Source organism: Sus scrofa, chromosome 1 (genome assembly GCF_054392235.1).
Source record: "Sus scrofa isolate SSC_HxYL_T2T_F1_AM1 chromosome 1, Sscrofa_HxYL_maternal_Yorkshire_Landrace_v2.0, whole genome shotgun sequence".
In the NCBI taxonomy this organism is placed as follows: domain Eukaryota; kingdom Metazoa; phylum Chordata; class Mammalia; order Artiodactyla; family Suidae; genus Sus; species Sus scrofa.
In genome coordinates, this window is record NC_139383.1 from 265,765,159 (window position 1) to 265,781,610 (window position 16,452).

Consider the following 16,452-nt stretch of genomic DNA (forward strand, 5'->3'; position numbering starts at 1 on the left):
AAAAAAGAATCGGAGGCTCATCCTAAAGCTAGATCTCATGGGGCGGCCCACTTTCTCCCAGCAAGGGTTGGGGAAAGGGACTCTTTCATTGCGGGCTGAATGACTGAGCAGCTCACAGCATCTCTCTGTGCCCCCGTGTCCTCATCTGCAAAATGGGGAGAGTAACATCCCCTGCTTTGTAGGGTTGTTGGGAGGCTTCTGGGCGTGCCTGTGTTCAGCCGTGGCAGCACCCACACCAGCCCACTGTTGGGTTTATTATCACTCCCTGCTGAGCACTGGGCAGGGACCTTTGCGTCATGTCATGCAGTCCCCACCACTCGGACTAAAGAGCACTGCTCTGTGTTCCGAACTCCTGGTTCCATGCCGGAGTCTACCTTTGTCCCCACCTCTGCCGCTTTCCTCTCTGGCCTCAGTCTTTTCCTTTTCTTCTCTCTCTTTCTTTTTCTTTTTAGGGCCGCACCCATAGCACATGGAAGGTCTCAGGCTAGGGGTCGAACTGGAGTTGCAGCTGCCCACCTACATCACAGCCACAGCCACGCCAAGTCTGAGCTGCATCTGCAACCTACGCCTCAGCTCTCGGCAATGCCGGATCCTTAACCCAGTGAGGGAGGCCAGGGATCAACCTGCATCCTCTAGAATACTATTCCAGTTCTTAACCCACTGAGCCACACGGGAACTCCTGGCCTCAGTCTTTCTGTAACTCTAAGTTCTTCATCTCTGTTGAAGAACATTTTGGCCTCAGGATGGAATGTCTGGGATTCCCATAATTTAATTTAGAACAGGAGGTTTGTCCTAAAGCGGGTTTTGTGTCCACAGGGAGAGCAGGGAGAAGACGGCAAGGCCGAGGGGCCCCCCGGGCCACCTGGAGATAGGGTAAGCACCCCCCGCCACTGTCCAGCCCCTGGACCACTGCCGAGGTGGAGCCCTGGCCTCCTGCTCTGTGAGGAGGGGGAGGCTGCGCAGGGGCGTGGCTTCTGCAAGTTCCACAGAGCGTGTGGCCTAGGAGGCCCATGGCTTGTGTCCTGCACCCAGTGGCCCATATTTTATTGTTGTCCCTGCCATTTAGGGCCCTGTGGGTGACCGAGGAGACCGCGGGGAGCCAGGGGACCCTGGATACCCTGTAAGTATCAGAGCTCCTACCTGCTGGTGGCATTGGGAGTGTTCTAAGGGGGCATCCTTGGCCTCTGCTCCATGCAGCCTGAATCATGCCCTGAGCCCTGAATCAACCCCTCGGAAAGGGCGCAGGGCGTGATTCAGGCTGAAAGGGGAAGGGTCTGAGACCTTTCCTGAAGGGGAGGAGGATGGGTGGGGGAGAGGGACCCCTCCCGTCCGAGAGCCCCACTGTCCCCATCAGGGGCAGAGAACAGCTCTCCTGGCAGAAGCAGGGGGCACAAGCCACTGCACGAGCAGCGGGGTCCCCCAGGCTCTGCACCGCCCCACCTCCGTCCTCGATGGCAGGGTCATTATTTCACCCATTTTGCTGATGAGGAAGCTGAGACCTGGGGGGACAGTGACACATGGCTAGGGAGAACAAGGGCTTCCTGGGGGTCCTCCAGGCTGGAAGCTGCCCTGGCTTCTGCCCCTCCAAGCTGAGCCCCCTCAACTGTCTCTCCTTGACTTCCAGGGACAGGAGGGTGTACAAGGCCTCCGTGGAAATCCAGGCCAGCAGGGCCAACCCGTGAGTGGTGCTTCCTGTCCCATCTCCCTGCCTCCCGGAGTGGGTGGTGGAGCAGCAGTGGGGAACTAAAGAACTGGGCCCTTTAAAGCTTAAAGGGACCCTCCCTGCAGGAGAGCCTGGGGCAGCCCTTTCTGGTTTCTCCTGCCCTGACCCTGGGGGCACCCCCAGAGCCTGCACCCCCAAACCCCTCCCCACCCCTCCCCCTCCAGGCGGAGACTGGCCACCCTCCCCAGGAGAGAATCCTGGGGCTGCCTTGCGTCATCTCACCTTGGTTTGCAGGGGCATCCGGGACCCCGGGGACGGCCGGGCCCCAAAGGATCGAAAGGGGAAGAGGTAAGAGAGCCGGACGGCCACAGGGAAGACAGGCCCCGGAAGGGAAGGACTAGCCCGAGCACGGGGCTAGCGGGAGACGGGGCTGCTGGGGGTGCGATGAGAAAGAGGGGGAACCGCAGGCAGGGGCCCTGCAGGGTGCAGTCTGGCCAAGATTTCTTTCCTCTAAACAGCCTGAGGGAGGGGGGTGACCAGCCCCACTTCCGGGGCCTCAGGAAGGAGACCCCCTGTCGGAGGTCAGCCAGTGGCATTTGAAAGCCCGTCCTCTCTTTCCACCACACCACGCTGCAGAGAGAGGAAGCTGGGAGAAGTGAAGTGAGGGGCTTGGGGGAAGGAAGAGGGGTGCGAGGCTCCTGGAGGGAACTCAGAGGCCGTGGAGAGGAGTTTCTGCCTTGCACCCGGAGCTCCTGCACCTGCCTCCGCTGAGGGCGGGCAGCGCCGTCTTAATGCCGTCACCCTGCCCCCGGGTGTGCACCCCTCCACCTGCACATCGACCCCCGACCCCTTAGAGATACCCACACCCTTAAGGAGCAAACGGACCAGGCAGCCATGAGCTCAGCTCCCACCAGGAAGTCACCCGGCCCCTGAGCCTCTGCAGCAGGGTTGCCAGTTTTGACCCTGGGCTTCCAGGTCAGGGCGCTTGGGCCCATTGGTGGATTCAGATGCCGAGCGAGGCCCAAGAGGCAGAGGGGCAGAGCCCAGCCACAGCGGGGCCCACGATCCTCTCACTACCCCCTTCCAGAGCGCCTAGGCTCCTGCACCTCCTCCAGGAAGCCTCTATCATGTGCCCCTTGCTTTTCCAGGGACCAAAGGGAAAGCAAGGCAAGGCTGGGGCGCCAGGCCGGAGGGGGACCCAGGTGAGTGACCCGCAGCTCCTCCTCTCCCCCACCCCCCTGCCCCTGCAGAGGCCTTCACCAGCTTTTTCTTTACCCCCCAGGGCCTGCCGGGGCTGCCGGGGCCCCGGGGCGTGGTGGGGAGACAGGGCCCCGAGGGTGTCGCTGGACCAGATGGGCTTCCTGGCCTGGATGGTCAAGCAGGACAGCAGGTGAGCAAGACTTGGGGTGAACAGATGAGTCTCCATTTGAGATGCGGTGTGTACGTGGCAGGGCGTGGGATCCCATACGCCGTGGGCTGGGAAGTGCAGCTTGGGAACCTTGGATGGGGCCGAACCAGCATATCCAGAAGTTCCCTGCATGGGCAATGGCCCCCTCCCTTGGGACCTGGGACCGTGGCCGGTCTCGCTATCTCTCCTCCAGACCAGCACCTGCAGGGGCATCCCCTGCCCAGTGACTAGAGCTTCTGGTTTTTAAGCTCCTTCCCTTCTCCACTCTAGATCCTCAAGTCCTCTTGTTCCTTTGGTCCAGCCACCCTCACACGCACGCAGTAGGCCCTCTATCCCTGGGTGTGACCTCTCTGCCTCTGCCCGGGGTCCACCTAGGCTTTGAGTCGTCCTGCCTCCTTGGCTGCCTGTTTCCTGAAACATGAAGAATTCCCCTTCGCCCTCTTTCTTCACAGGGGGAGCAGGGAGACGATGGGGACCCTGGCCCTTTGGGCCCTGCTGGGAAGAGAGGAAATCCAGGTGTGGCTGGCTTGCCTGGAGCACAGGGGCCCCCAGGATTCAAGGTCAGACACTTGTTAACCCCCTTACCTACCCTCTGCCCTTCCTGCCTTGATACTAGCTATAGACGCTGGCTGTAGTGCTGACATGGGCACCCATGTCCCAAGGCCTGCGTGAAAATGAGGTCCCCTTTTGCAGGGGTCCCTCTCTAGGCTGGACCCTGATGGAAAGGATAGTTTATCTGAGGAGCTGTAATACTGCCCCCTACCAGGCCTTTGAGACTGTCCGCTGTTTGTTGTGTTGTCCATGGGCGCCCTCTTGTGGGCTTTTGGGGAACAATGGCTATTACTGCCTGCTGGGACCCTCCAAGGCATCTTTTTAGAAAGCGTCCTTGAATGGTGGGGGAGGCAGCCAAGAGTCAGGTTGAGCCCAGGGCTGGCCGCTGAAGGGACAGTTGAGATGAATGAATCAGACGTGGCTCTCACCCTTCCTGAGCTTGAGGTTTAGCTGGGGAGAGATAGGCGCCCTCGGTGAAGACTGCAGGCAGAGGGAGAGGTGGCCTTGACCGGTGGAGGATTTAAATGAGGCAAGAGGAGCGGCGTGAGTGGAGGTATTGGGGTGCGGACTGCATGGTCTGTTGGGGAGAAACAGTGTAAAGCAGGGGCATGTGGGAGATTGGAGGGGCAGTGGGACCTTGAATGCCAGAGTGAGAAAATGGACTTTCCTCTTAAGGAGGCGGAAGTTTGGAGCACCCCTTCCCCCACCCCGGGGCATACCTCAGTTTCCCCAGCATCCAGAGAGGTCAGCTGACCCTGTCGATTCACTGTTCTGTCTCTCTTACTCCCCCACCCCTGCCCGCCGCCACCTTCCCTAGAACCGTTTCCCCCTTTTGACTGGTCGTCTTGATATGTTTCTTGAAGGGTGAAAGTGGGTTACCTGGGCAGCTAGGTCCCCCTGGCAAGCGAGGGACAGAAGGCGGAACAGGACTTCCTGGGAACCAGGGGGAGCCCGGATCCAAAGGCCAGCCGGTGAGTGAGTCCCCAGGAACACCCATGTTCACACACCCATGCACACACAATACTCAAGAAAGTATGTTGTGCTATAAAAGTCTAAAGGTACCATACACACGCACACAGACCCAGAAGCCACCTTCCTGCTCTGTGACAAGGGCAGAGCAACACCCTCTGTGGGTACCAGATATCATTCCGCCTCTCCTGAGTGGGGGATCAGGGGAGGTAATTAAGAAGGCTGAGAAATGAGATCTGAGTAGTCCCTTCAGAATAAGGAGTATATAGTGAGAGGATCAGAGGGGCCCATGAGTCTGGGATTTTTTCTTCTTCTTTTGTCTTTTTCTTTTTCGGGCCGCACCCGCAGCATATATGGAAGTTCTCAGGCTAGGGGTCAAATTGGAGCTGCCTTTGTCCGCCTACACCACAGCCACGGCAACGCCAGATCCGAGCTGCATCTGTAACCTATGCCACAGCTCTCTGCAACGCCGGATCCTTCATGCAGTGAGCAAGGCCAAGGATCTACCCACATCCTTATGGATACGAATTCGGTTCTTATCCCACTGAGCCACAACAGGAACTCCTGGCCTCAGTCTTTCTGTCTGTAACTAAGTGATCCCAACCAGAACCCTAAATAGCCTTAAATACCCTGGTATCTATTAGAGAAATTGCACTATAGTTTTAAAAACTTCTCACAAAGGGTCAGATGACTTCACTGGTAAATTCTAGTAATTGTTTATGGAAGAAATAGTGCCAATTCTGCATAAACTCTTCCAGAAAATTGAAGAGGAGGAATACTTCCCAACATGTTCTGGGAGGCTGGCATTACCTGATGTCAATGGCAGACAAAGACATTACAAGCAAAGAAAACTACAGACCCATATACCTCATAAGTATAGATATAAAACTTCTCAATACCGTTTTTTTGTTTGTTTGTTTTTTTGTCTTTTTGCCTTTTCTAGGGCCACTCCTGTGGCGTATGGAGGTTCCCAGGCTAGGGGTCAAACCAGAGCTGTAGCCGCCGGCCTACACCAGAGCCACAGCAACACGGGATCCGAGCCACGTCTGCAACCTACACCACAGCTCATGGCAACTCGGGATCCTCGACCCACTGAACAAGGCCAGGGATCGAACCCGCAACCTCATGGTTTCTAGTCGGATTTGTTAACTACTGCACCACGACAGGACCTCCTCAATACAGTTTTAGAAAAATAAATCTAAGAATACATTCAAAGGATAGCACCCCAAGATCAAGTGAGGTTTATCCCAGAAATGCAAGGATGGTATAACATTTGAAAATAAATCAGTATAATTTACCATTACCAGTATAATTTAACAAACTAAAAAAGGAAACCCAATTAATCATCTCAGTAGATGCAAGAAAAGCAATCAATAAAATCCAACTCCATTTCTGATAAAAATTCTCAACAAACTTGTATAGAAAAGAACTTCCTCAATTTAATAAAGGGCATCCATGAAAACTCTATAGTTAACATATACTTAATAGTGAATGACTGAATTCTTTACCCCAAATTGCAAAACAAGTCAAAGGTATCTGTTCTCACCACTTCTATTCAACATTGTATTAGCAGTTTTAGCCAACGCAGTAAGGCAAGAAAACTAAATAAAAGGCATTCATATCAAAAAAGAAAGAGATGAAACTTTTCATTTGTAGATGAAATGATTGTCTATGTACAGCATCCAATAGAATCTTACCATAAAGCTACTAGAATAAGTGAGTTTTAGCAAGATGGCAGGACACCAGCTCACTGTACTCAAATGAATGGTACACACTAGCAATAAGCAGTCAGAATTTGAAATCTAAAGAGTGGTCCTATTTAAAACAGCATGAAAATATGACATCCTTAGAGATACATATGCCAATAGGTGTGTAAGACACGTACACTGAAAAACTGTAAAAGATCGCTGGGATACATTAAGGGAGACCTAGGGAAATGGATATTTACTGTGCTCATCAGTCTAAAGACTCAATATGGTTAAGATGTTAGTTTTCCTCAACTTGGTCTACAGATTCAACACAATCCCAGTCAAAAACCCATCAGGCTTTTCTTGTAGAAAATAACAAGCTGATTCTAAAATTCATTTGGAAATGCCAAAGACCTCGAATAATCAAAACAACTTGGAAAAAGAAGAGCAAAGTTGAAGGACTAACCGTAGTTGATTGTAAGACTTGTAAAGCCACAGTAATCGAGAGTATGGTCCTTGCTCTAAATCTACTAAGAAGTCAAAGGACCAGAGAAAAAAAGAGTCCAGAAATATATTCTTTCATATTCAGACAACTGATCTTTGACGTAGGTACACAAGCAACTCAGTGGATACAGAGGAGTCTTTTCCAGCAATGGCTGCTTGTACCATGTTCAAAAATGAACTCAACATGGATCATACACCTAAACATAAAACCAAATACGCTAGGAGTTCCCGTCGTGGCACAGTGGTTGGCGAATTCGACTAGGAACCATGAGGTTGTGGGTTTGATCCCTGGCCTTGCTCAGTGGGTTAGGGATCCATCGTTGCTGTGAGCTGTGGTGTAGGTCACAGACATGGCTCAGATCCTGAGTTGCTGTGACTCTGGTGCAGGCCGGCAGCTACAGCTCCAACTGGACCCCTAGCCTGGGAATCTCCATATGCTGCAAGAGCGGCCCAAGAAATGTCAAAAACACAAATAAAAAATAAAAATAAAAATTTAAAAAAACCCCAATACACTAAAACTTCTGGGAGGAAGTAGAAAACAATGTAGAGAAAGATTTTCAAAAGATTTTTTTTTTTTCAACAAGATTTTTTTTTTTTCAACAAGATTTTTTAGCTATGGCACCAAAAGCATGATCCATAAAATTTCGTAAATTGGACTTCATCAAAATTTAAAACGTTTGCTTCTCCAAAGGGCACTGTTAAGAGAATGAAAAGAGAAGCCACATACTAGGAGAAAGCGCAAATCATACATCTGGTAAAGAATTTATATCTAGAACATATAAAGAACTCCCAAAACTCATTAATAAGAAAATAAGCAGCCAAATTAAAAAAAATAGGCAAAAGAATTGAGTAGACACTTCAAAGAGGATATAAAAGAAGGTCAGTATCGTTAGTTACTAGGCAAACGCTCATTAAAACCGTAATGAGATGCTACTGCACACCTATTTAGAATGGCTATGCTCTTAAAAGACAGACCATACCAAGTGCGGGCAAGGATATGGAGCAACGAGAACCCTCATACTCTGCTAATAGGAATGTAAAATTGTACAACCACTTTGGAAGACACTTGAGCATTTTCTTTAAAAGTTAAGCAATAGCTTATAACCCAGGCCCCTGGAATTGTACACCTTATCTGAATCTAGCCCATTCCACAACACCCGTGTTGAACAAGTTCCCGCCCTTTCCGAGCCCTCGTTTCCTGGTCTGGGGCATGTTGCATCTGCCCAGGCCGATGTGGAAACCCACACGCGCACAGTGGTGCATGCAAAGCCTCTGGCACATGGCAGGCCCTCAGCTCTTAGGGACCGCTTTGAGAAGCTCCTTCCTTATTAGAGACTTCAGGATGGGTCGGGAAGTCCACAGGTCCTTCCATTCTCTTCCTTGAAGACCTGGGACAGGAGATCCTGAGTGTCCTGGACTATCCCTCGTGGGATCCCTGAGCTGGCTTCCACTCTCTCATGTGACAGAACACACAGGCTCCTGCCCCCTTGGAGCCCAGGCTGACCCGGTGTCTGGTTTGTGAGCCATCCATGCTCATCTGATCACTGCGAGGGGGAGTGCCTGATATCCCTTCCAGGAGGCAGGCCCAGGGAGTTCCCTTTGTGGCTCAGCAGTTAATGAACTCAACTAGGATCCATGAGGATGTGGGTTTGATCCCTGGCCTCGCTCAATGAGTTAAGGATCCAGCATTGCCATGAGCTATGATGTAGGTCGCAGACGCGGCTCAGATCCCGCTTTGTCATGGCTGTGGTGTAGGCCAGCAGCTGTGGCTCCAGGGATCTGGCATGACCAGCCAGACACCCCTGTTTTGGCCCCCCTCACCCCACCTCATCCTGTTCTCCCCACAGGGTGATTCTGGTGAGATGGGCTTCCCAGGAATGGCTGGCCTCTTTGGACCCAAGGTACCGACTCCCATTCCACGTTGTTCTTCCTGGGGTCCCACCCATCCACCTACTTGTTCATTTATTCATTCAACAAATTGTTAATTTCATTCAACAAATATTTCTTGAGCACTTGCGATGTGGGTCGGAACACAGCTAGAATCTCGCATGAGCTTGCTTGTCCCCCAGCTCACATTCCAACACACCGGGGTTCTAAGCCCGGCTCCACAATTTACCTGCTCTGTGCCTCAGGCAACTCTCCTGGTCTCGAAGCCTCAGTTTTCTCATCTATAAAATGGCATAACAACAGCAAAAGGTTGTTACCATTAAGATCAGAGGCTTATACCATTTAGCACCGGGCTGGCACACTGGCACCTGCCTAATAATTGTGGATATTTGTTAGTCTCGCTGGAGCCTCTCAGGTAAGGCCTCTCTTGACAGGGAGGGCAAAGGTTGGCCAGACCCCAGGGGTGGCGGAGCTGCGGGAGCCCCTCACTCACCCAGCGGCCGCCCAGACACAGCAGCCCTTCCTCTGCCCCCCGCAGGGCCCCCCAGGAGACATCGGCTTCAAAGGCATCCAGGGCCCTCGGGGGCCTCCTGGCTTGATGGTGAGTGCTCTCCCTGTCTGTCCCAGTAGGGACAGTCGTCTGGCCATCAGTGCTCCTTCAGTCCTGAGCCCTCTCTGTCCCTGCTCTTCACTCCGGGTTCAGAGCTGCCGTCCTGCCCCCTTTCTCCTGCTCCCCTCCCCAACTCAGAGCCCCCCCCCCCCAGGTGCACAGGATGCAGGAGACGCATGGTCTGGCCCTGCTGGGGGAGGTCTCCCTTCCACCCCCTTGGGGCACTCAGCTGCCCTCTACCCCCCTGGCCCTGTGACCCTGTCCCCCAGGTCCGGGGACAAGGACACCCAAGCCTTTCTCTCTCCTTTAGGGAAAGGAAGGCATCATTGGGCCCCTAGGAATCCTGGGACCTTCAGGACGCCAGGTACACGCAGGGGGCTGGCCAGAAGCACTGCAGGGCAAGGCGGTCCCTGAGAACCGGGGCCAGCCTGAGCCTCTGTTTCCCCACCTGGGAAACGGACCTTCCCCCCCGAGCCCTCTCTCACTGGGCCATGCTTTATTGCAGGGTCCGAAGGGCGACAAAGGCAGCCGAGGGGACTTGGTGAGTAGATGGGCTGTGGGGGGGGAGCGGAATGGTGTGGGGTGGGGGAGGGTTGGGCTGGGGCAGGCGAGGGGGCACGGCTCAGCCTGGTCCTCTAACTTTCTCTCCCTGCTTCTGTCCCCCTCCAGGGATTGCAAGGTCCGAGGGTGAGTGGGCTGGGGTGTGAGGGCTGGGGGGATGGGGAGGGGGAGGTGGGCACACCAGGGTCCCCTGCCCATGACCAGCGGTGTCCTTGGGCATGCTTTTCCCTCTGGGCCTCAGTCTGTATGTGGGGCATTGTTGCTGGAGGAGGCCTGGCTGGGTGGGTGGAGGGATGAGAGGCCTTCGACAGGGCCTCACTGCTGTCCTCTTCCTCCAGGGTCCACCCGGTCCCCGAGGGCAGCCCGGCCCACCGGTAGGTAACTGTGTGCCCGGGGCCCCTCGGACTGCAGGGCAGGAGGTGGGGTTCCTTCGAATGAGACGCAAGGCTGTGTTGGCAGATGCTTGTCTTGGCCCTGAGTTCCCAGGACAGGACAGGCCTCTGGGACAGCAGAGACCAGGGTGGCGGGTTCTCTCGTGCCCTGACAGCCCCTCCTTTCTCCTGAGGGCTCCCAGGACTGCAGCGCCCAGTCCTCATCAGTACTGACCCAGCCCCTTCTTTTGCAGGGTCCTCCAGGGAGCCCTGTCCACTTTGTAAGTTGGAAAAGTTCTCTTTTGTCTGCTTGGGGTAAGGCCTGGGGGGTGGTGACCCCTCTCTGGCCGTAGTGGCCCTAAACTGGGCCCAGGGCTGCCCATGTCCTTTCATCACTCCACACTGGCCCCTGGACCCCGAAGCAGAGAGCCCTGGGCCGAGAGGCAGGAAACCCAGGTTTTAGCCAGGATGCGCCCCTGACTGTGAAACCAGGAAGACACTCCCACCCCTGGCCCCAGGGTCCTGTGGGTACACGCCGTATGGATCAACTGACAGCTCTTTAAGGTTCTGGTACAGATTCCAATCTGTGTGTGATGGGAGAAGGGGGGGTCCCCACATCAATAAGCAATTCTTGGGACTCCAGCTGCCACTCAGCTCAATCCTGACACTGTCCACTCACAGGGTAAGGACCCGGTCCTGCTGGGCTTTTGCTGGCTCCTCCCATTCCCCCATCCCTCCCCCCGCACCCTACTTCAGATGCCAGGTGGAAATCCAGGTGTCACCGGTGCTTTGTCACAACTGGCTAAAACCAGAGGTTCCCACCGCCCCTCCTCGGCTTCTGTTACTTTGCTAGAGAGGCACACAGAACTCAGACAAACCGGACTTCCTGGATCACGGGTTTATTATAAAAGGATATAACGCAGGAACAGCCAGATGGAAAAGATGCAAAGGGCAAGGCCTGGGGAAGGAGCACAGGCTTCCCTGTCCTCTCCGAGCACCAGTCTCCCCTAATCGCCATGGGCTCACCAGTGTGGAAGCCCTCTGAACCCCATCCTTTTGGGTTTTTATGGAGGCTCCGTTACCATAGACATGACTGATTAAGTCGTTGGCCCCTGGCAACTGAGTCAACCTCCAGCCCCCCTCCCCTTGTTGGAGGTTGTGGGGGGTGGTAACCAGACGTTCCAACCCTCTAATCACCTGCCTGATTCCACTGACCACCAGCCCCCAGCCTGCGGTCACTTACGACCTTTCCAAAAGTCACCTTGTTCACGTCGCAAAAGACGCCCTATTCCAAGACCTTCCGAGGGTGTTAGGAGCTCGGTGCCAGGAACCGGGTCGAAGACCAAACATACATTTCTTGTTAGAAATCTCAACACTGCAGAGTCCTTCCAGCTCAGATTCTGGGTCCAGAGAGGGTGGGCCGAGGCTGCACGTCAAGCCCCGAGGTCCTCCCTGGCGGGCCCCCTGGCCTATCTGAAAGCATGACCCGCTTCTAAGCCCTCTTCTGAGTCCATCCCCACGTTGCCACAGTGCTGGGTGACTGTTAGGCTCTGACATTGCCGGGAGTGGCCAAGGGGAAGGACTACAAGGAGCCCTTGGGCTGCTGCTCAGAACCCCTGTTCTTCTTACCTCTCTGCTTCTCGCCATCCGTCCCTCTGCCTGCCTCGCCCCCAAAGATAGAGTGACAGCCCTGGCCTCTCCCTCTACACCCTCTCTAGTCCTTCTTATCAGTGAGGAAGCCAGCGAGGGGAAAGTGAAGAGAAATAAGAAAGATCTTTTCCTGCTCAAAAATGGGAAATGTGGAGTTCCCGTTGTGGCACAGTGGTTTTAACAAATCCGACTAGGAACCATGAGGTTGCAGGTTCGATCCCTGGCCTTGCTCAGTGGGTCATGGATCCAGTGTTGCCATGAGTTGTGGTGTAGGTTGCAGATGCGGCTCGGATCCCATGTTGCTGTGGCTCTGGCGTAGGCTGGTGGCTACAAGCTCCAATTAGACCCCTAGCCTGGGAACCTCCATATGCCGCGGGAGCGGCCCAAGAAAGACAAAAAAAAAAAAAAAAAAAAAAAAGGAAAACTAGAGGATTTTGAATTTTTTTAAATAATAGCTAATACATGCCAGATGGCATTAGACATGCTTTTCATGTCTAACTCACTTATTCCTCTCAACGGTTCTGAGAGAATTTTAGTCTCAGGCCCCTTATCAGGATGAGAGAACCCAGGCAAAAAGAGTTTAAGCAACTTGCCCGGAGGGTGCGGTTAGCAAGTAGCAAGGCTGAGATTTGAACTTGAGCAGTACCCCCAGAGGCCCACCCAGCCCCCAGTCCTAGGCCTGACTCACTGTCAGATTCTCCCCCTCGCTACTTTCATGGCAAGCCTATGGCTGTGCTTCTGGCAAGCCCGGTCCTGGGGTTGGAGTGCAAGCCGAAGGGGAAACCTGGGGACTGTGGGAGTTTAGAGGGAGGGGTCCGCACCCAGCCTGAGGGAGAAGCATCCGGAAAGAGTTCCCATCATAGCAAAGAATCATCTGGCCCCATAGGTCAATAGCGCTGCCGTAGAAAAACCCTGCTCTATGCTCATCCTGCAGATGATTCTTTGCTATGAGGGGTTGCCTCGTGCATTGTAGGAGGTTGAGCAGCGTCCCGGCCTCCACCCGCTACATGCCAGTAGCACCCGCTCCCCCAACTGTGACAGCCCCTAGAGTCACCAGATAACGCCACATGTCCTCTAGGGGGCAGCATCGCCCCACTGCATTGGTGCATTGTTCCAATAGCCCCGGGGGAACATTAGAGGGAGTGAAGAAGCAATGAGAGCAGCATGTGCCAAGGCCCGGTGGCTAGACAGAGCACGGCACTTAGAAGGACAATAGCGTGTCCCATGCACAGAGCACATGTGACAGAGAGAAGAGAGGCAGGACCAGAGACCACTCAGGCCAGGTCTTGTAACCCCGTTGAGGAGTTTGAACTTAATCCTGAGGGTGATGGGGAGCTATGGAAGGTGCCTGGAGGAAGGGAATGGGGGGGGGTCTTGGGAAGGGGAGGAGGGACCCTTCTGCAGAAGACGTGTTATTGACCACCATCCCGACGGGGAAGGTGTGGTGGGAGGGCTCAGACCTTGGGCTGCTGGGTTGGGGTGGGGAGCCCGGAGACACACCCTGTCTTCTCCTCGAGCAGCAGCAAGATGACCTTGGGGCAGCTTTCCAGACGTGGATGGACACTAGTGGAGCACTAAGAGCAGAGGTACCACCAGGAGCCCTGCCCACATGGGGTCCCTTCCTGAGGGAGACAGAAATGATGGCCCATGTGTGGTCCGTGCCCTCCATGTGGCCTGATCAAGGGATTCGTAGCCCTTGAAGGCACCTCACAACCAAAGATGCGAGCCAGAGCAGGGACCAGGAATGGGCCCGAGCCCTCTCCTCCTGAGCCAGAAAGAGATGCTCTCCTGGGCCCAGAGCCCACAGCAGCTTCCTGCATTCAGTCCCACAGCCAATCAGGAGCAGGAAGCGCACAGGCAATCCACAGGCTCTGCTAAGATCCTGGCCGGCGGTCAGCTCAGCATCAGGATCTCAGGCTGAGCAGGGCCTTGGGTGTCCTCTAGTTGAGCCCTGTTAGGAGTTTCCTTTACTGCCTTGCTTCCTTCCCATGATGGGGAACTCACTACCCCCCAACTCAGACCTCCTTCAGACATTCCCATTTGTCCCCTGAGCAGGATGCTCTGGAGAGTTGATGCCCAGACAGTTCGCTCATGGCTCACAATCCAGGGGGAAGGGCGGGCGGAAGAACCCCCTCGACTCCCCACTCATGGGGGCCTTCCTGTCCTACACCAGGAACCAGCTGACCCTCTGCTCCTCTCTAGCCTCCAAGCTCTCTTGGCAGACCTGCCCTGACCCATTCTCGGCTGGTCCCCAGTTGCTTTATTTGTTAAGTGGAGGGGGACCCACCACGCCCCCTGCTGGGATCCCAGTAGCAAGAACTTGGGGCTGTGGCAGCTCAGACCCCAGGCCTGGCCGAGACCTCAAGAGACCCATGGCCACCCTCTCTCCTCACCACAGGGTTACAGCCACCCACCGGACCGGCTGGTGCTGGACCAGGGAGGGGAGATTTTTAAAACCTTACACTACCTCAGCAACCTCATCCAGAGCATTAAGACGCCCCTGGGCACCAAAGAGAACCCCGCCCGGGTCTGCCGGGACCTCATGGACTGTGAGCAGAAGATGGTGGATGGTACGAAGGCTTCCTGCCCCAGGGGTGGGCCGGGGTGGGGCCAGGGGCTCAGGAGGAGCTGGGGACATGGTGCATTAGAGTCTTGGCTCAAGTTTCTATCCTTAAGGAGGCAGTCGTTTATTCAGTCAACAAACAGTCATGGAGCCCCATGACGTGCCAGACCTTGTGCTTCCTGGGATGTGGGGAGAGAGTGGGAAACACAGAGGGGTGGTCCCACCCTTCTTGAGCCCACAGATCCACCGGCTGGGGATGACCATTTCAGTGCAATGGGCTAAGAGCTTTGGCAGGAAAAAACCCCAAAACCAGGAGGGGACCCCATCCTAGCTTCCCTGGATAGCCAGGATGCCCCCCTTTCTGTCCTTGCCTCATCCTCCTCTCTCTCTCTGAGGGGATGGGGGCCTCTGAAAGGACCACCATTCTGGAGGCAGACAGACCCGAGTTCGAACATTAGCCCTGCCTCTGACCAGCTCTGTGTGCTGGGCCAACCACCCTTCCCTCCTCCGCACCAGAAGAGGGAGCAGTAGCCAGCTTCCTAGTCTTTCAGCTGCAGGCCCTTTGGCTCCCTTGGCCACCCAAAGGGGAAAACAGGTACCAAATCAGCTGCCTGGTTGATGGGGTAGAAGCCGTGACTCCCACCACGCTCTAGGAGGATCCCTAGCCTTGTTGGGAAAAATCATGCAATTAAATGATCCCTAAATCCCTTGGGCAAGTGGCTCAGCCTCTCTCACCCTCAGTTGTCCTCTCTGTAAAATGGGCACTTTCCAATAGCGGGGTGGGCGAGGGCTCCACCAGTGGCCCCTCCAAGGATTCTGCCATCAATGAGCTCTGCCCAGAGGGTTTTCTTCCATCTCTGAGGCTCACGGAATCCCTTTCCGACTCCCCTTCCCCGACTTCATGTCCAACTGGGGCTCAGCAGACCACAAGGTGTGGGGTCCACCTACAGAACCATGTGCGCCCCTCCCCACATACAAACACCGCCCTCCCCCGCTGCCTGCAGGTACCTACTGGGTGGATCCAAACCTTGGCTGCTCGTCCGACACCATCGAAGTCTCCTGCAACTTCACACATGGTGGACAGACGTGTCTCAAGCCCATCACAGCCTCCAAGGTACCCATCTTCCCCCCAGGCCCCGCTGGCTGGCCCTCTCTACCTGCCTCCTTCCCCCACCCTGGACCACAGCCCACCCAGGTTTGGGACTGAGCCTTGACTATCTTGCTGCATGGCCTTGGGAGAGTCATCTTTCTGAGCCCACTTCCTCATTTATATGCTGGGGATCCATTGTTCTAAATCCACAGTTTCCAAACTTTTTGGGGTTGTGTGATAGTTCTTTCTTCAAATAGAGCTTTCTGCTTAATATCTCAAACAGCATAGTTGCAGAGTTCCCGTTGTGGCTCAGCATTTTAAGAAACTGACTAGTATCCACGAGGATGCCGGTTTGATCCCCGGCCTTGCTCAGTGGCTTAAGGATCCATCGTGGCCGCCACAAGCTGCAGCGTAGGTCACAGATGAGGCTTGGATCTGGTGTTGTAGTGGCTGTGGTGTAGGCCGGCAGCTGCAGCTCTGATTCCACCCCTAGCCCAGGAACCTCCATATGCCAAAGGTGCGACCCTAAAAAAAAATTTAAAAATAAAAAATAAAACAGCATAGTTGGCCAAGCTGGCCTGGCTTAGAGAACCATGAACCATCAGCACAAAATAAGTCAGTGTAATGCCCACCTGGGACAGGTCTCCAGGGTTGTGTATGCAAATATGTGACTCACGTTCAGGGCCCACTTACCATGGGTGGGTCTCTGGGCTGAGAAGGTGAGTGGCTCAGGGCAACTTAACGAACCACAGCGGTGGCACTGGGGCCTAACCCCTCCCTCTGCCAGGAAACCCCTCATTGGCTTGTGGGCTTTCAGTTGCAGCAAGTGCCTGATACAGGATGATTCATGCTGCAGTGAAGAGGGCCTCTCAGGCTGGAGGGGAGCTGGGGACCCAGAGCCCCCTTGCATCCCATTCCATCAGCCCCCGGGGGAAG

At 54.7% G+C, this 16,452-nt stretch overlaps 1 protein-coding gene across 9 annotated transcripts in view; it reads left to right on the plus strand.

Moving 5' to 3' along the window:
• Positions 1-16,452, plus strand: part of COL27A1 (collagen type XXVII alpha 1 chain) — a 155,378-nt gene that overhangs the window by 129,687 nt on the left and 9,239 nt on the right. For 8 of the 9 annotated variants that reach the window (XM_021067868.2, XM_084993608.1, XM_013993785.3 and 5 more), the window contains 18 exons: positions 817-873; positions 1,067-1,120; positions 1,625-1,678; positions 1,958-2,011; positions 2,812-2,865; positions 2,946-3,053; positions 3,524-3,631; positions 4,487-4,594; positions 8,632-8,685; positions 9,210-9,272; positions 9,592-9,645; positions 9,787-9,822; positions 9,951-9,968; positions 10,181-10,216; positions 10,468-10,494; positions 13,384-13,449; positions 14,262-14,433; positions 15,431-15,540. In XM_021067868.2, the coding sequence (XP_020923527.2) occupies positions 817-873; positions 1,067-1,120; positions 1,625-1,678; positions 1,958-2,011; positions 2,812-2,865; positions 2,946-3,053; positions 3,524-3,631; positions 4,487-4,594; positions 8,632-8,685; positions 9,210-9,272; positions 9,592-9,645; positions 9,787-9,822; positions 9,951-9,968; positions 10,181-10,216; positions 10,468-10,494; positions 13,384-13,449; positions 14,262-14,433; positions 15,431-15,540 (1,233 nt within the window). Of the gene's footprint in view, positions 1-816; positions 874-1,066; positions 1,121-1,624; positions 1,679-1,957; positions 2,012-2,811; positions 2,866-2,945; positions 3,054-3,523; positions 3,632-4,486; positions 4,595-8,631; positions 8,686-9,209; positions 9,273-9,591; positions 9,646-9,786; positions 9,838-9,950; positions 9,969-10,180; positions 10,217-10,467; positions 10,495-13,383; positions 13,450-14,261; positions 14,434-15,430; positions 15,541-16,452 lie in introns of all 9 variants that reach the window. The other variant, XM_084993634.1, reaches the window with a different exon arrangement.